This window comes from Pholcus phalangioides, unplaced genomic scaffold (genome assembly GCF_987345545.1).
Source record: "Pholcus phalangioides strain wild (caught in Gottingen) unplaced genomic scaffold, Ppha-v1.0 ptg000017l_1, whole genome shotgun sequence".
Lineage (NCBI taxonomy): Eukaryota > Metazoa > Arthropoda > Arachnida > Araneae > Pholcidae > Pholcus > Pholcus phalangioides.
The window spans coordinates 29737096-29757259 of NW_028301610.1; the positions used below are offsets into that span (position 1 = coordinate 29737096).

At 35.7% G+C, this 20164-nt stretch overlaps 1 protein-coding gene across 2 annotated transcripts in view; it reads left to right on the plus strand.

Annotated features, from left to right (window-relative positions):
- LOC149072875 (synaptotagmin-1-like) overlaps positions 1-13345 on the plus strand; it is a 170810-nt gene extending 157465 nt beyond the window's left edge. For both annotated transcript variants that reach the window (XM_089246322.1, XM_089246323.1), the window contains 6 exons: positions 175-515; positions 2952-3289; positions 3393-3542; positions 7455-7765; positions 8351-8471; positions 11187-13345. In XM_089246322.1, coding sequence (XP_089102448.1) covers positions 175-515; positions 2952-3289; positions 3393-3542; positions 7455-7765; positions 8351-8471; positions 11187-11491 — 1566 coding nt within the window. In that variant the 3' untranslated portion in view covers positions 11492-13345. The remainder of the gene's footprint in view (positions 1-174; positions 516-2951; positions 3290-3392; positions 3543-7454; positions 7766-8350; positions 8472-11186) is intronic.
- Positions 13346-20164: the final 6819 nt, after the last annotated feature.

The following is a 20164-nucleotide window of genomic DNA, read 5'->3' on the forward strand; positions in this document are numbered from 1 at the left end:
AAATGTCTAAAGCCGTGTCTATACTCACCGCGCTACCCGATGCCGAGCCACTCAAAAGCCGGTTTTTGACGGCGAAATTAACTCAGCCATACCTCAAAAACAGGTTTTTGAGCTACTCGGGTTGGCATAGTGCTGCGGATGTATTATATATGGTGCATTTTTTTCCCGTTTCAGAACTTCAGTATTTTCCGCGAACAACCTCAGCGTACTCATAGTTCAGCACCTTACGTGCCATCGTCCCATCACTACTCTGGTGCACCTTCAACTTCAAGTCATCATCATCATCACGGTGGTGTGACCAACGGCGGATGTTACGTGGGGGGCTCTACTTCTGCTGCTGCTGCGAGCCACGGGACTAGCGGTGGTGGCAGCGGACCGAGCTCCGTGGTGGCTCATTCATCTGCTATGTGTCAGGACCATGTATATGTTAGGCTTTCACTCCCGGACGTACATGCTGATGACGAAAAAGTTGCTCAGTCCCAGTCAAGCTATTCGTTGCCAACTGCAAGAAGAAGGTGAGTGCATATGCTTAACAAAACTAACTCATTTACAATTTTGAATTTCTTGTTGTTTTTTCAATTCTTCATATTATTTTGAAGTACTAATTTACCGAAAAAAGACATTTTTTACATAATCTGAAAAGATGCCAAAATTATTTTTGTACTAGCCCTTTTCCCCCTGCTCCTTGGAAACGGTATGAAACCACAACAGCGTATGTCACATACAAATGTTTCGGCTGCAACTCGCTGGACAGCTATCAATTGCCTCGCAGCTGTAAAATCACAAGCTGGAATGGAGGGAGAATGGGGTTTACATATTCACCCTACAGTGTGCTGTCATGGTTTGTGACAGCAGTATAATGATACTTCTTATCACACACAATGTCCCATCTAGGCTACACGTGCGTGGCCGAAGATGCTTCCGTGAGCACCGAATTATTATACAGTGGAACTTCGGTTAACGAGCGTTTCTGTTAACGAGTAATTCGCATTACGAGCAGAAACTGTGAACAAATTTTGATTTGATTAACGAGCGGTGATTCGCATTACGAACAAAAATTGTCGCCTTACTCTAAAAATGCACAACCTTACGAACGTGACTGTTTACGATGCGAAACTAGATGTAGCATTATAACCATGCGCTTGAAGTTTCGTTAACCTAAGTTTCACTGTAGTTTACGAAGTGCCATTTCGCTATATTGACATTACTAGCACAGCTCCGTGCAGGTTAATTTATATTTAACCTGCACGGATTAACAATTTAAGGGAGTTGGCGCACGCAAATTTTTCAAGAAACACGTTTTAGAATTTTTCAATTTTCAAATACTATGAAATTTTCTACACCTGTGTTCAAGTTTCTGTTCTACCTGTACCAGAAATATTTTTAAAATATTTTAATATAAACTGCTGGCAGGCATTATATATGCTAATTTTTTCCACTGAAATGCTAAATTCTCAAACTAAGTTTTTTGTTAGATATGGAACATTTTTTTAAACACTGCTCATTCAAATGTCTTGAAACTTTGTGTCTCACAAAAATTATGCATACTCAACACTATGTGTTTTACATACGCGAGGATTTTTTATTAAAATTATTTTAAAAAATTTTATGGCACAAAATATGAGTAAATTTTGATGATTTTTTAAATAGTTGCATGTTGCGTGTCGAAGTTAAAATTCGAGAAAAAATAACAAATAATTAAAATCCTAAATTCCCGTGTGAAAGCTTATTGTATAAAAATATCTATAATATTTGAGAGAAAAAAATTGAGTGTATAAAGTGAACCGAAAATTTTTAAATGTTTCTTAAAGAAAGGATGACCATGCTTCCCGTAGGAAAGCATGGGAAGCCAATGGATCCTGCATCAACCCCCTCAACCACGTATTACAAGGGACATTGCTTCTGATACGTCATGGAGACCTCAAAGAGGCTATACATTGTACACAACATTGAGCTTAGATGTTCAACAATGGCTTTTTGTTCAACAATGGCTTTTAATGAGTACACCTAGGCGCACTATTATTTATGTATATCCCTTGGAGGTGGGTCTTTACGTCAATTTTCACGTATTTATATACAGTGTGTCCGGAAAGCCCTTACCCAAGCCTTATCCTTCTACCAGAACTTCCAATTAAAAAAAAAATTAAATGAAGAATGAATGAATGAAAAAATTTATTCAAATGAAAAAATGAATTTAAATAAAAAAATGAATTTAAATAAAAAAAATGAATTCAAATAAAAAAATGAATTCAAATGATAATGGATGAATACAAATTGTGGTACTTTTACATAAATAAATTATTTTTTGGAAAAATTTACAATATATTAACTTTTCATATTTTCCCTAGTCACATAATGAAGAAAAAGTTTTTTTTCTTTTTGGAAATGTGTATAACAAAACAAGAGTTTCATTGCTGCCCAACAAATATTGACAGAGTTAATTAACTTTACATTTTGAGAGGGGCTTTGAGGGGTCGTACACGAATTGTACAGAAAAATGGTTAAATTTGTACTTAACCAAATAAAGGAAAATATCATATTATGCTGTTAAAACATCGAAATTATCAAGAGTGATATTCCACTGTTTTGAATATTTTTACCGATAAAATTCGATAAATTACTTGTTTGCAAATACGTAATTCATTAATTTCATTCGTTAATTTCTTAATACCGAATATATCACAAAGTTATTAAAAAACATCACTTAGAAGTAAATCACAAAACGAGAGAGTAACAGAGTGACGTTATAAAGATAGCTTCCAAAAACAAAAAAAACACACTGTATTTGCATTAATTTTTTGACTCATCTCGTTCCCATTTCTATATGTTTATGAAAAAGTGCAGAGTTTGAGGTTTTTATTCTCAATATACTAAATTTAAATTTTAGGTATGTGACTAGTATCGAAAAAATGAAAAAGTTGTCCGTGAATGTTCTTATAATTCTCTCGTAGGTCACCAATAGTTAATAGAGCTAGATCAATGGACGCAAGAGCTATGCCATGTCCGGTTCCCCGGCTGTCGATATGCACCCGCTGCGACAGCCAGAACGTTATGGGACCCACTAGTGACCCGAACAGGTCACCCATGTCACCGTTTCTGAGGACACCGTCGCCAGAAACCTTGTCGAACTTCGGGGATCCTTCCATGCGGCCGACTTCTCCTACTTCGAATGTGAGACCAAGATCTCTGTCACCTTTGCTGTCACCGGCATATTCACAGACCTCTCAGACTTCTCAGGGATCACAAAACTCGGAAAGCGGAACTAGCCCTGGATCAGCCAGCCCGTTGGGTAAATTTTAAATTTGCTTCATTATTCAGTCAGGGATTAATTATTTTCTTTTTTACAACCACAGCTATTTTCATAATGATATTAATTGACTGTGATTCCACAGGGGCCATCCAACCGGATTTGTACAAGAAAAAGGACATGGTATTTTTTCATCAATCTTCGGATAGCCAAGATGGTACGAAATATGGCCGCCTTCATTTCCGTCTGAGATACGATTTTGATAGATCGGATCTTGTTGTGCACGTCATCGAAGGTAAGTGAATACGGTGAAACCTCCCAACAACGACCGCTTACGAGCAAGTGTGGTCTTTATTGGGAGGTTACCGTCAGTATTTCTAAAACATAAATTAAATTTTTTGGTTTCTTGTGAAATTATAACAACCCATGCTATAATTAATTGGGAAAAAAATTGTCTTTGTAGCAAGAAGAAATTTATCTTGTATTGAAGATGCGTGAATGTTTTATGAAGAACTTCTCTCTCATTTGCGATTTTCTACTGTTTATTTTATTCAAAAATTTCATGATCAAAAATGCGTATAGCTGCGGCGTAATCCTTTTAACCTGGGACATGCATTCTTCAGATCAGATTCATCCTCCGATGCAATCAGCTATTTATTGTTATGTAGGAGGTCTTTGGTCTATATGCCAGTTGTCAAATTCTGTCCCTAATTTTTGCTTTGTTCTTTCTGAAACGCGTCTAGCGCAGTTTCACGTGCTAGCGCATCCGTTAGCATCTACTCGTGGAAGGAAAAACTCCTTAAAATCAAATTTTGAGGGTTATTTTTCTCATGTGATAAAATGAATCTCTCATTTTTCTTTCGTTTTGATTTCCAAAAGTGGCCGTTATTCGGAAATCGTTGTTTAGAGGTTAACCTTAACGTTAATCCAATAGGATGCGTTCTGTCCCAAGAAAATGTGTTCGTTGTTCAGAGATTGCCGTTGTTCGGATGTGTGTGACCGTTACGGGAGGTTTTACTGTACTCGGCTAACGAAGATAATTCGTTCCCGAATCACGTTCGTTAGCCGAAATCATCTTAAGCCGAAACGCGATATCTTATAGGTTTGTATGTAAAACCGTTTAATTCGTTCCAGGTACTGCCAAAAATTTAAAGATAAGTTTTTTAAAAACACCAAAGAGACTACAAAAAGCCAAAAATTGACCAAAAGCTAAAATTAACAGCTTCAAAACTGAATAAATTAGAATTTACAGGAAGATAAAACACTGAAGATCTATTTATTTTAAACTATGTATACAACCAACACTAGCTTTAGTCTACTAAGACCGGTGCTGACACAACCCAGTTTAGTTCGTAGGTATCCCCATCCACATTTGTGACTTGGTCAGTTTATTTCTGCGTCTTATACATGCAGATAAGATCCTAGAATGTCCAGACTGTTCAGTTTGATGCTAAGAATCTTGCACCGAAAGAATGCGTGCTTTGAAAACATAGGCTTCTTTTCTTTTTAACGCATTTCTGTTAGCTGAGTCTTTCATTTTACATGAAATGGTTAGCGAAAGAAACTTTCAGAAAGAGAAGTGGAAGTGTATCTGGAAAGGATTCTAAGGTCGAAGAGGCTTGAGTGACAGTAATTCTGATATATATGTAATAATTGGCGCTAAAATTTAGCTCACGACGTGGCTTTCTTATGTTTGCGAGTAAATTCATATCAGCTAATATGTTCGTTAGCCGAATCAGTATTCGTTAGCTGAGGCAGAACAATCTCGAAAAAAATCTTCATTAGCCAAAAAATTCATAAGCCAAGGCGTTCGTTAGCCAAGGTATCACTAGCAGTGAAAGCAATACAATTAGGCCTGAATTATGCCGCTGCGGTAGTCGAATGGTCATATATACCAACAGACTCGCATCGCGCCAGGACCCGGGTTCGAACCCCGACGGCACCACAATGGTAGTCGGCTGAAGTTGGTTTTCCGTAGTTCCCAAATCCGAGCCACGAATGTGAACTGATCTCCCCGTTAAAAAGTTCCACCACAGACAAAAGCAGGGCTATATAACGGTACAAATATTCAATCATTGCACTTCACTCACTTAACTTCTGAAATATAGATCGCAGAACTAAAAAATCACACTAAACACTATATACGGACTCAAACTGTTAGGTACTCACACTTCCAGCACAACCCACTCTGTAATAAATTGCCCATGGCGATAGACCGGAGTTGCGCTCGGTTTTGAAAGAATGAAAGGCCTAAATTATTGGCGGCTTTTTTTGAGGAGTTCATTGCTGAATCTCGTAGACACATGCTCATCTGTTGAAATACAGTTTCGAATAATGTATGTGATTTTTGAATTGTAAAAATTATAAAAACGAATTTTATATACAAGGTGTTTCACAAAAAGCGCCCGAAAATAATTTTGAAAATTCTATTGTGAATTCTAGAATTAAATTAAAGTGAAAAATGTAAGAAATTTAGCTGCGATATTGTTGTACTTTCATTAAAAAATTATTGAGGGGGAAAATATAAAAATAAAGGGTTCATCAAAGATATTTTTAAAGATATATATATATATAAAATATTTTTTTTATTCATTATAGAAACCATTAAGTTCCATCTGATACATCACAATCAGCTCACATACTGGTTTATTTTCGTCATCAGAGTTACTCTCATCGTAAATTGCAAGGAATTCAGTAATTTGTTAATATCTATAACACTATCCGCGTATAAGACACCACCCTTTTTTGGGTTCCTTACACGGCACACTGATTCTTTATACACATCAAAATACACGTTTCGTAACGTCAAAAGTATAAGGATGGAAATTTGCAATCATTCATGCCTCGTGATAAAATTTATTAATTAATTTCTGTATGGTAAAGAAATGTCACGGTTTTATTGATTGACATTTGTGGGGTGGGCCATGTAGAAAAAATTGATTTTAAACGTAGTCCACACCCCTCGGGTGTCATCAGGAGGCATTTCATAGCAAAGCAGAAATCAAAAAAGAGACTTTAGGGGATCCGTATACCTACACCTCTGTCACCAGTAATTATGACAGATTTTCCCTATATTTCTGGAAAAGTGGAACAGTCAGACATAATATTATAATTTTGAATTATTCACGGCAACCCCCGGTCAATTTCGAGGCACTTCAGTGGCATTTGAAAAGTGTTATGACACACAGGTGCGGAGAGAATCACTGCCCCATTCCAATGTTAACTTTATACCTAAAATATCTGACAGACCACTAGTGCCATCTTATACAAATACAAAGGCCGCAACCGACAAAATGCCCAACGAGGTGGCTGAAAAAAGATACCCATAAAAAATATGGATGTCTAATATATATCTAAACTATATCAAAAATACAGAAACCCAATAAGAGCAATAAAAAACCAATCATTATATGATAAATATACTGCACGTAAAAAATTATGGTTGTCTTATTCGAAGTACGGATAGCTTCTCGATTTATCCCAATATGGTTTATAGTATTCTTTTTAAAACGTGCCAGTTGTGTTAGAATTCACAACCTCCGGAGGTAAGTTATTCCATTTATTCACAACCCTATTAGAGAAAAACTCCCTGCGACACCACAACTTAGAATTGTCCCTTACCAATCGATACTGGCGTCCCCTTGTCGAAGCAGTTCATTGACGACGTATTAATAACTCATGGTTCATTTTATCCATCACATTGAAAATTTTAAACACTTCAATCATATTCCCCCAGACATCCGCGCTCTTCCAACGTGAACATTTTCAAAAAAATCAAGTCTCTCTTAATAGCGTAAGCCCCGTTTACCATCAAAAGTACGCATGGCTCTTCTCTGCAACCCCTCAACCAAGTCAATGTCCCTTCTGTAAGTATGGTTCCCAAAACCTGACGGCATACTCCGAGCCGCGACGAACTAAGCCACGGAAAAGTGGAAGGATCACTTTAGGAGAACGCGAAGAACTTGGTGAGTTCTGGAGGCTAAGGTTCAAACTCGTTAATAAATGTTAAAGTAGTGTGTTCCCTACCGTCGTGTAGAGAAAGACCCTAACTTCCTAGACAGGTACCAAGTCTCTTGAAGCCATTTGGGTAGCCGCATATATAACCCAATGGTGACATCATCAACGATTACTGACTGAATTATTTGACGATGAAAAAAATACCAATTTCTTTACTACCAATGGTAATGATGGACTTATATCATTTCAGCTCTGGATCTTGGTACTATATCGGAGAATGGTTTCAACGATCCTTACGTGAAAGTTACTCTGCTACCAGAAGTGGATTCCAAGCAAAGACGAACAGATATTCGTAGAAATTGCTCCGATCCATTCTTCAATGAAGTCTTCAAATTTCCAGTATCTTTCGATGATTTGGCTGAAAAGACCTTACTTTTCCAAGTTTTCGACTATGATCGTTTTTCGAGGAATGACGTCACCGGAGAAGTTCGAGTCCAAATGTGCGAGGTGGATATAGCCTCCGAAATCGAAGTTTGGAGCGAGATACAGAAAAGTGAAATGGTGCGTGCATTTACCGACAGATGAATTATCATTATAATTTTTGTATTATGTTACTGATTTTATTTGAAAGTTCAGTTGTTTTTCCACGAAATGGAAATTTTCCGTTTTAACATTTTAATAGATGGAGATATCAGTCAATTTTTTTTGGTGATTTTTCACAGGTAGGTATCAATAAATTATTATTTTAAAGGCATATATGAATCCGTAAGAAGTAGGGATACAGTGACGTGTCACAAATTGGTAAGTTTCGATTTTTAAAGAGCATATACATCATTCAACGGAGATAAGTCGTCATGGCAACCGAATAAGTCACATAAACTGTAGTTTAATTTGTGTATTTCATAAATTGTTTGTTTTTCATACTTTTCGCTCACACAGCCGTGATGATCTAGAAATCTTGATTTAATCATTATTTTATGCAGATTTTATACTCACAATATGCTACTTTAAAAAATATTTTTTAGAATATACCATGGATTTTTTTATGTGAAAATTTTTTTTTTATTATATATTTTATATTCTTCCAAACAAGTACAGCAAAGGATATATTTGCGCATGGTTGTACTTATTGACTCGTATTTATAGGTTGCTAAGGACCGACCAGAGATCCTACTTTCACTAAGCTATTTGCCGTCTGCTGGGAGGCTCACTCTCGTCGTTCTAAAAGCTGCAAATCTTGTACCTCCTGATAATAAAGATCTTCCAGGTACACCCTTATCGTGTTTAATCTCGATCGGCAAATATCTTCACAGTTCTACGAACCGAAAGGAATCGTATTATCAGAGGCGTACGCAGGGAGGGGATGAGGACCCGTGCTCCCTCTCAAGATTATCAAAAACTAAAAATATATTTCCAAATATTTTTGTAAAAGAATTGAAATATCGAAAGAAAATACCTTTATATGCTATTTTAATGAGTTTCTTTGATCTAAATTGCTTTTTCATGGTTAGTAACTCAAAAATCTCTGAAAGAAGTTCCTTGTGCTTCCTTCCCCCAAACTGGATGTGCCCCCTTCAAAGGGCAATCCTGCGTACGCCCCTGCATGTTATACACTGTGAAAAAGATTGAAAGTCATGGGATAACAGTTTGTAAAATTTTGGCGCTAACATCATGTGAAATATGTATATAATGTATAAATAGTCAGTGCTACGACCATCGATAGATGGCGCTTTCATTTCCGACCCATCTCAATCGGTAGTAAATGGCTGTATGGCAATATGATCGTATTTGGTGTGCGATAAAATAGTAGCCTGTTAACTCTTTAGGCTGGTCGCCCACTGGAAGCTAAAACTGCAAGTCACGTATATGGTCGCGACTTGCTCTGCGATTTATTTTCACTCCTGGTAGCTTCCAGTGGACGACGGCCTTAAACGGCATTAACGAGATATCTTCTTCCCCCCCCCCGCCCAAAGACCTCTTAGCATTGGCAAGCAAATATATTTTATGAAGGTGATTTCTCAATATAGGAAACACTTTTCCCTATACCCTTACTTTGCACCTACTGAAAATTGGAAGGAAGTCTTCTTAATTAAAAAATATATGGCATTTTATAAGGGGTTTGGTGATTTCTTTACGCTGCCGCTTAAAGGGTTAAACAAGACACGAGTGGCGCAGTGGTAAAATGCTCTTTTACCGCCATGAAGTCTACCGTCATGTCCGAGGATTCGATCCCAGTGAACAGCAACGAAAAATTCTTACTCCATCTGACTTGAGATGACCATCAATAGATGGTCTTATTCATAATTATTCTCATTCTTCGAATCCCGTCTTCTCAGCATTCCCTCGCCGTCCAAGACTAGAACGGAAAATCTCCTCCGTGCAAGACTAGAACGGAAGTATAAAATTAATTTCTTCCAGAGGAAAAAGATTTCCGACTCAACTCGATCGGTAGCATAGGCGCCGGAACTTAGGGCTATATCACCCCCCAATAACTAATGAATATACAATGCAACGCAACCCTCTCCCTCCTACGTATAGGCTTGAATATCGTATATACGGGACGACTGGCAAGTTTCATCTCCCTCATTGTTTTCTTCATGTTGGTTTGGTGCCTCCGATCGGTAGTAAGGTGCAGTATGGCGGTATGCACTAGAGTTTGAGAGCGGTGGAAAGAACGAAAGCCTGTTAAACAGCGGGTACTGGGCCTAGAAGTGCGAATTAGTTTCCCACGACAGCTTAGAGGACCAGCCACGGCCGCCAACCCGAGACTGTTCCAAACGTTTGCCGAATCAGTACGCATCTTGAAACCATGGTATTAGCCTCGGGCAAGCACCAACGTCCCTTCGTTCGGTCACGGACCGCAACAGACCCCCACCCCCATCTCTGAGTAGGGAAGAAAATCGAGATCGGTGTCTGAAGCACACTTACCAGCCCTCATTAGTTATGCCGTTAATTAAGGGACTTTCTATGAGGTCATTGGAGAGAAACGTGATATTGATGGAATATGACCGCAGACGTACGAGAGTACTTCTGTTAACAGTACGTCATCAGAAGCAGCTCTTCTTTTTGGTTCATCAACTAATCGGTGGAAAACCATACCTTGACCCCAATGAGCCTTGATTCCAGTTTGTACTTGTAGTGGGGTTTGGGTATGGTGCGCACCCCATAGGGCCATGGACCAAGGTTGTCGACAAGGCACTGTGGAATCTTTTCTAGTGGCTCTGAATTGTGTCAGGAGTGTTTACATGGCATGGTTTGGGTTCTCTGGTCAAACCACACCTGTCATTAACTGGTATCACAATCTTCATCTGCTTATTTACCAATTGCCGCCCTTCGTGGAATTCATGTATCCTAACATCGATGGAATTTTCAATGATGATAATGTGACGTTTAAAAAGAAATACGATAAACGTGTTGGGCATTGTATAATATTTTATCATGTATATATTTTATTTTTATTATTTGGGTTGCTGTGTTTTTGAAGTGTATGGCATCCATATTTGTTGTGGGCGTCTTTTCTTAGCCACCTCGTTGGGCATTTTGCCTGTTGTGCCGTTGTTTTTGTATTTATATTGTATTTCATCGGTCCACGATTGTTCGCGGCTGGTTTAGAACGCGTTCTGGACAATTCCAATGAATGATTTGACCACATAAATTACCCGACATGAACCCTCAGTGGAATTTTTGGAATGTGATCGAAAGGTTCATTTGTATGCAAGATTCTGCACCTGCGCCGCAATCACTGGACATCTCTCTAATGGACTTTCTAGTAGGGTCCATACCAAGTCGAGATGTTGCACTTCGCCTTGCTAAACGACATGCAACATGATATTAGGCAGTTTTTTCATGACTTTCAGTACTTAGGTGTATAATTATTTTCCTTGTTAGACCATGAGGAGTATTTCAGTAGTTTTTAACTTTTAAAGCTGGTAGAGTCAATTTACATGTACATTACATACACCTGTATATTTCTCTTTCTTAGATTCTTACGTGAAAGTGAGCATGACTTCGGCGGACAACAAGAAACTCAAGAAAAAGAAAACCTCGACCAAAAAATCGTCAAACAACCCGGTATGGAACGAAGCTCTAAGTTTCGACGTTTGCGAGGAAGACCTAAAGCAATGCTATCTAGTCGTCAGCGTGGTCAACTGCCACCACGGCCATGGCCCTCTGCTTGGCACTTGCGTGCTCGGTCTGCGCGGTCATGGCGCCGGGTCCGCGCATTGGCATGATATGATGCATAACCCTCGTAAATCGCTAGCCATGTGGCATCCGATTTACATATAGTAAAAATGAAGCCCAGCTCTGCATCAAACCGAATGTGCTGGTATGAGAAAGAGTCTTTCCTAAAGGAATTTACCCATATGGGTAAAAAAAAGTATAAACTGTTGAGGATATCTTCTTGTGTGTATTCTGATATATATAATCTAATGATATACACATACATATATATATCAAAGATGGTGAAAGCATTTTTTTTCGAAATTCATCTTCGCTCTTCTATTTTGGTGGGAGTACATGGCTTAACAACAAAAAAGTATTTGGTATGGAATTTGGGATTTGGGTAAGGTTCTTTACTAGGACCTTACCTTAAGGATGGAATGCAGCTGCGTTTTGAAAATGCCGGTAAATTCCCGGCAAATTGAGACGAAATATTTCGTCTGAAGCTTCCACTGGAAGATCTAATATAGTTTTCAATATATATCCTTCATATATATATATATTATACATGGTATTCTTGATTTGGTAAGTGATTTAATATAAGTGAAAAGTAGTTTCCTCGTATTTGGTGGTTCTTAAATACACACCCAGATTCGTATGGTTTTACTCGTCGTGCCTGTGTTTTGCTGAGCCTTGTACCGTTTTGTGACCAAAAAACGTAGATTTTACTAGAAGTGTTAATAATAATCATGCCAATATGTAGATGTAAATGAAAACGAGAAAAAAAGCACCTATTATGTACACAAAATATTAGTCAGTAGTGTGTTTGTATGTCTTTGAAGCAGTTTCAAAAATAGCTTTTCATTCTTATGTTTCAATTTTGTAGCCTCAACAGGTTTTAATTTCAACCTCCGACCCTTCAAAAACTGAAAGTTTTAGAAAACATTTTCTACTTTGGAAAATTTTTTAGGAATGTGTCCCTATAACAAAGAAAAAAAAACATTTTTTTAATCCGTATTTCTTGAACATTATTAAAATCACACTCGTGTGACGCCTCTATGGTATACGGATAACGTTTCTTGAAAATCTTTTTCGATAGAATTTAGATATAATGATTTATGTGGCTATGTGTTCTCTCTTTTTTGAGATGGATGTTAAGATTTTTCTAGCTTCATCATTCAAAATATCCGTAACTATGTTACTATGGCATATAATGTTGCGTAGTTAATCTGGAAGTGCACAGAAAACTTACTATTTCTTCGGGTTTTCAATCTCTTGAATCGTTCCAAAACTGTTTTTTCACGATATATCTGTTGTTCTGCACTCGGTGTGTAATCGTATAAAATTTGGTTTGGATGTCTTAAAAATGATTACTCAATATTGCCATGATTAATGTGTAATTCATGATAATGTCTGAAATATTGATGAGTGAAATATGTTGTTTGCGTAGATAATTGTGATGATGATCAGATTGGTTTAAATACAATGTATCATTTTATTAATACACGGTGTCGTGAAGTGGACTGATTTTCTTTGAGAAGCAATATCAGCAAAAATTTTAAAAAGTAATTCTGGCAGCAGTTGGTTGGAAAAGCGATTAAATTTATTTAGAAAACTCTTCTATTGTTAATACAAAATCTTACGACCCGAAACGCTGTGATATCAGCGATTGTCAATGGACAATAATTTAAAATAATATTCTCAGATAGTCTATTGTGAACCCCGAGCTCATACTTAGTCGTCGTAGAACAATGTTTATCAATATTATAAGTTGCTACTTAGAATGGCTAAACATTGGGAAATCATTATTTGTTCACGTTCTTCGAGTTTTTGGAAATTTTTCTGGTGCCCAGCATCTTTCAAGGAAGAAAACACACGGATTCAACTATAATGAAATGGTGGGGGCTGCTCTCCGTCTCTTAAAATTAAAGATAGTTTCCAAATAGCAGTTCCGAAAAGGTTTTAGTCGTGGACCCCCCCCCCCCCCCAAAAAAAAATCTTTATGTCTATCACGGACCTCCACTTTTCGTCGTGGACTCCACGGAAATCTTGGCGTCTGCCATGGACCCCCTCCCCCATTTATAGCAGCAGAAACTACAGCCATCTATCAGCGAGAATGTTCTCGAACAATGGAGAACATTATTTCCAGTACTGGTGAATACGATGCGGTAGTAATGTCATCTAATGGACTGCAAAAGAACTAAAGCAACGTTTCATACTCCTGTCGAGAGATGTCACCACAAGTACAATTTTTGTCAAATCACAACAATATTACTACTGTAGTCTATCAACGTTGCAGCGGTGCTTTTGCATGTTGATTTAATTAAAACTTTTCTGTTTGAGTAATTTATTTAAATTATTTATTTCTTTCTCAACTTAGCATTAATTTTTTTTAATTCAACAATTGGGCCATGCCTTCCCCCCCAGTAAAAAAGGCCTGAGGGAGTCAGGCACCCCAAATAGGGAACCGTTGATTTAGCTAAATGATTGGAGTTTCAGAATTTCCCGCCAAGAAATCAGGAACATCAGCAGCTCTACGACGCCTCGAGCCATCTTACATGAACCAAATATCAGCCAGCGGCGCCATCTATCGATAAGATTTTGTGCACAAAAGATTCGTAAGTAAAATTTAGGGCCTGCTCCACGAATCTATTGCCGCGACTACTTTTTCAACACTAACCATTTTCGTGATATTGCTTTTTAAAATACCATCGTACCATTTCAGGATACACCGTGTTTATGTACATCGTTATTAATACGGCCTTTCTACAAACCTTCCACTGATAATTTTTCAAGACCATATCAACTAGCTAAACTAGGTTTTAAATGATTGTAGAAAACGGAAAAAACGATGATATATTTTTAATCGGCCGAAAGGTCTTCAACAACTCAATACGATAATTTTCAACAATAGTGATCAACGTATACAACATAAAGTGTAAGTGTTTTTGGTTCGAAAAGTATTTTATAGTCGAGTGGAACATTAAATTTAATGAAAATCTGTTCATCTTAAAACTAATAGTGTTAGTGTAAGGAAAGACGAATAAGATTAGCTAAATAACTTTTTGTGTGAACGATTATACAAAAATTGTAGGCGATTTCTCCTCTATGTTGAATATTGCAGAATTGGGTCAGATCAATTAGAGACCGTAAATTATTTAACTAATTAACGGCTTCAAAAACCAAAGCCCTAATGTTAAAGGTGCGCAATTCGATGAGACGAGTAAAATACACTCATGTTTTGTATAATAATTTATTTATGGTTTGCTGAATGACAAGATGGCAATTTGCAGCTGAAATGAAATTCCGATAAATACTTTAGATCAGTGTTTCTCAACCTTTCTGAAAATAAGAACCAGTAAAATGTCTGAAACATTGTAGCGGACCACTTGTGTCCCGTATTACGTGACATTCCTGTAATTTTCGTTGCTCCGATTTTTTTAAAACATTTGTCCCATTTTTTCACCGATACTTATTTAAATTTAAAATATATACTAACGTCACGAATACACAGTGTTTTCATAATTATTTATTGGCAAAAATTATAAATACTCATCTCACATATTTGTCACGTTTTGTCCTCAATTTTTTTTTTGGAATTTTAATGATTATTGGTGATTGTGCCTACTTTTCTGTTGGACCAGACGATGCTTGGGCTATGTCCCTTCCGGGATTTTAGCCCTTTACCCATTTGGGTTCATCCATGCTGGGGAGTACAAGAATGTATCTACTTCTAACAATGTTTTTGATGACAATCGGTGATGTCCTATATTTTACAGATTATTTAAGATCCCAGTTTAGCGAATTTTATTTTCCTTAATGAAATATGGTTATCAGATCATTTGAATTTTTTTTTTCGTGAAATACATTTTTGTACCCACTGCGTTTGTTAGCAGCCATTTATTTCAGCACCTTTAAGCAATTTTAGCAGTAATTAGCAAATTGCATTGAAAGCAATAAATTGCAATTTTTGGGAAAATTTAGTGATATATCCCGTATTTAGGATCGCAAATTCTTGCATTCTTCTCGATGATGTATGGTATGAAGGTATGGTTTTATTTGAACCCATATCATGCTCCCCCCCCCCCCAGATCCTGGAGCAGGGCCCCTAGGCTAAGACCTTTGTGGGGTCCCTAGACCAGAGTTTTCATGAGCCCTTCTATAGGGAATTTGTAGCATGAAAAAACATGAATCGTCCCAGGGCGCAGGACTAGAGCCGTCAGCCTCACCCTTGGGGGGCCATGACCCATATAGATATTACCACTATCAATTATAATGGGTGAATAAATTTATCAAGTCTGCTTGCGGACCATTTCGTCACGGACCATAGGTTGGGAAACACTGCTTTAGATTGTTTTTCCAAATTCATTTTTAAGCCTGGATATTTGAAGTGAAAGTAGAGCAAGAACAAATTCTATATTTAAAATGTACGTTGTTACTGAAAAGTAATTTTTACATTACTGAAGTTATTTATTTTTTCGATAATTGCAATTTAATTTATCGATCTCGTTCTAATTTATTGGGTTGTTTGATTTAGAGAAAGAACTACTTAATTAGGTTTCGAATTCATCAAATTCACCCGATAAAGTTGAACTGTTGCTGTTCTCAGTCGAAATTCTAATTCTGACGTCCACGGATGAAAGAGAGTTGCGAGATGGTGTGCGCTGCTATTATTTTTGTAATTAAAAATGTGTTTGAAGGTGCTGCCATCTATTTTTTAAAAACAAAAATTGACTCGTGAAACGCTATGCATGGTATGTATTGTCGTTCGTCGCGACGACTTACCTACATCGGCGTTACAAGATAAGGGAAGCTCAAGAAATTTCTCGAGGCAAGTACTGACCCGAAGGCACAATCGGCATAATGAGAAATGACTTGAAAAGTGTTTATTATTTTTATATTAACATTATTACGTTACTTTGTGTGCCTACTATTCCTTAAAAATATTAGAGGCATAAAATATAAAATTATCCGATATTATTTTTAGCCAAAGACCTATGAGCTCATGCTTTTCCGTGTAGAAGACTAATATGACTCTCATGATTACATGCGGCTCATGTATCCTCAAAGAGACCACATTAACGAAGGTCCTCTCCGTTTTAAAGTACATTTTCAAAATCTTCGGCCATTTCATTCGGCCTCCCCAATCATCGAACTAAAAAACGGATCAACAATGAAGCAATTAATTTTCTATATATTCAATAGATTTAGTTATAAGGAATGATGTCTAAATGAGTGAGAAAAATATGCCTCGCATTTATTACCGTTATTATTAGTAGTAATAGTGATTATAAAAATTTCACAACGAAGCCCTTCTCGGTTACTTACGGCCAATAACCAATTTAAAGCCTTTTGTCATATTCAGTTTCGGTGAGAATAGCTCTTGTACGTTAAGAAAGTAATAAGTGACAAAACCAAACTGAAACGATACTTGATTGTTATATTTCTCATTGTTTTGCTGTTTGTTTTCTTCTATATCACTTGATCGGGCTTTACGAGTACGTATTTCATGATTGAGAAGACATCTTGATATGTAGTGAAGTGATTTACACCTGATAATTCAACAAGAATTATCTTCGAATGCTTATCACAGACATGTTTTTTGTGACTGATGCCATATGTTGATGCATAAAAATAGTCACTATCAGTAAAACAACGTGAAATGAACTACAAGAGACAAATGTGATAACCACATAGTGATGATAAGAAAAAGAACAATATGGTTCCATTAACCATTTTCTATTGATGTAAATTTCAACTGTTATAGTTATATTATAATTAGTACAGAACGAAAAAATTACGGACAATCCAAGAAATAAATACTTCTGATAAAACAATCATGAGAAGATTCCCAGTCTTAGTTTTTGAACGTTAAATAATGAAACTGCGAAATTTCAAAAATTTAAAGTTAGAAGAAAAGTATGTGTCTCTCTAGTACCATCTGTGTATGGATTGTAAGCTTTGCCAAATTACCCAAATGTTTTCAAATTCAGGGTGTTTCACGAAGAGTGTCCGAAATGGAAAAAAATTGTGTGGTCAATTTTAAAATCAGAGTAAAGTATAAAAATATGTATTGGTCTCTGATAGTTTTCATTCCCGTAAAAGGATAATTTTGGAAAATATAATGATTAAAATTTTTATACAACCCCAAATATGTTAATAAACAACATTTTTGCTGTGCCTCTCTTAGTTACACCGAAAGAAATATATCCTGTCAAATTTAGTTAAAAACTCGTTGAGATATCAATAACTGAAAATCTTGACTTTGGTTATGATTTATCATTACCAATTACCATTATTATTATCATTAAGAAAGTAAAGATATAGAGTCAGTAGTAAAGAAAGCGGCAAAAATCAAGAATTTCAATCTACCATATTTCGGTGAATATTCACTCAATTTTCACGAGATGAATTTCTTTCGGTATAATAAAGAATGGAGCAAGTTTTATTGATTGGAATTTTTTGACTGGTGGCCATGCAAAAAATTTGTGATGGTTGTATTTCCTTCAATTATCATTTCAATTTCCCTCTTTTTACCGATACATTTTTTTCCTATTATATTATTATTCTTTTCGAACACTTTCATAAAACACCTTTCATATTTATAAATGTACAGATAGAGGAAAAAAATTGCTTCGCATAATCTTTGATTTTTTGTGGATGTATCAAAAATTGTCAAAAAAGTGCCAAAGTAATCCACAAATAAAATCTTGCAATAGCTTCGCAAAAAATCTGTTTATAAAATATATATTAGATTTATTTATACCAAATATGTGATCATCTATTTAAGTGTAATAATAATAAAATCTAAACATTGATGGGACTAAAACAATTAACATTTATCGCATTAGATGCACTTGTCCCACAAATATTAAAATTTCAAAACTTCGTGTTTGGTATATTAACGGACGAAATCGTGATTTGATTTGGGAAAATCCCCCGACTCATTAAAATCATATGAGAATCGAATACAAAACCTATTCTTGGCAGCTATAAGATATTTGAATGCTTTATTGGATACTTGATGTCAATGTAATGTCATTCAGCGATGGTAGATTTGCCCCTGAGGAGTACCCCGTACTTACGATTGCTTATACTTGGTTATCCATACTGTATATATTTCAGACGAGCATATACTGTCAGAAAAATTTTCCATATTTTAAGAATGAAGGAAATGATGACCCACCGTTACGTTTTAAATTTAATTTAATAGTATATTCATTGGAGATTTTTAAATAAGCATGAGAGTAATTTTTGCGACTTCCATAGACGCAAAAAATTGAGGAGAATCAAGCGATGCTATTGCATAGGAATTCATTAGCAACAGCGAAGAATTTTTTCGTTTTTTGGCATATTTTGCTGTGAACGGAAAAAAAACCATGAAAAATATAAAGTAGATACACATTATGATGTCTTTATTGAAGAATTGCAATTCGATAATTCATTGCAATTTGTTTTTAAGGTTGGTTAATCTGCCTGGTCGGCATTGAATCATAAAAACTAGCTGATTTCAAGCTTTAAAGCTCTCCAGTAACATAACGATTCCGAAAATCGGAAGATTCTAAGGCAAATTTATCCCAAGTAGATTTTTAAAAAAGTTATTGTCCTAAAAAATTATGAAAATTTATTTGAATAGAATTTATCTGAATAGCTTTTGATGGAATCCTTTAGATATTGAATCTCACATATCTGATCGACTCTCGTCATGATCTAAAAAGGAATTTAGCCACATGTAGAGAGAGAACATCCAAAATTTTTAATATATCACACATGATTTTGCATACATCAATTAAATATTTCTTATTTGTATCAAATCATCTCAGCACATATAATGTAATTTTCCCATCCGAAACCCACCATATGCGTCACTACCATTAGTAACCAAGTCGATGATTGTAAATACATACTTTCAAAAAAAATCGAAAAATCGGATAAAATATTCGATTAAGTCATTTTAAATATTTTAATGTATATTTTATACTGAATGTTCTCTTTTTTTCGAAAATTTTGCTTGAAAAATACCTTTAAAAAAGTATATCAATGATTTTCGATGGTTTTATCCCTTACAATCTTGTAATATCAAAAAATGACATTTCGTCCATATTTCTTCCCATTTTCAAAAGAAAAATACAACTTTCTTATATAATATTGAGAATTGAAAAAGATATTTTTAAGGTATTGAAAAAAAAAATTATATATTTTTAAACTATATGGACATCATTATCTTTGAATGATTTAACGAAAATAAAATGTCTAAATAGCAGAAAATACATAAATTACTAATTTTAAAACATTTTTCCATTTTTCATAGATACGAATTATCACGTAATTACATTTTATTGGCTTTAATAAATAAAGACTAAAATCACAAAGTTTGGATTATCCACTGTGTATACAAAAAGTTCTCGTGCACAATTTTTGGTGATCAAAATTGAGATAAATCACTAAATTGGCGCTACAAGCAAGATGTAAATTACGTCCGCGTGAACTTTTTATACAGACGGTGTATTAGTAATAATAATCAGTATTCAATTATAGACAGATGTCGGTTTCTAGTAAGTACATCTTCATCTGATATTTATTTCTAGTATGTAAATTACTATATTTATTCATTAACTATCATTAATTCGTTAGTTATTAGTAATCAGTATTATATAATTATTATTTTTTTAATTTTAGCTCCCGGTAATCAGTTGGTTTTTTTTATGTATATCAAATGCTCTATGTCTATCGTGAAACGAATTATTGTTGTAACAATGTTTTATGGTCAAAGAAAAACACAAAAACATATTTTCCACT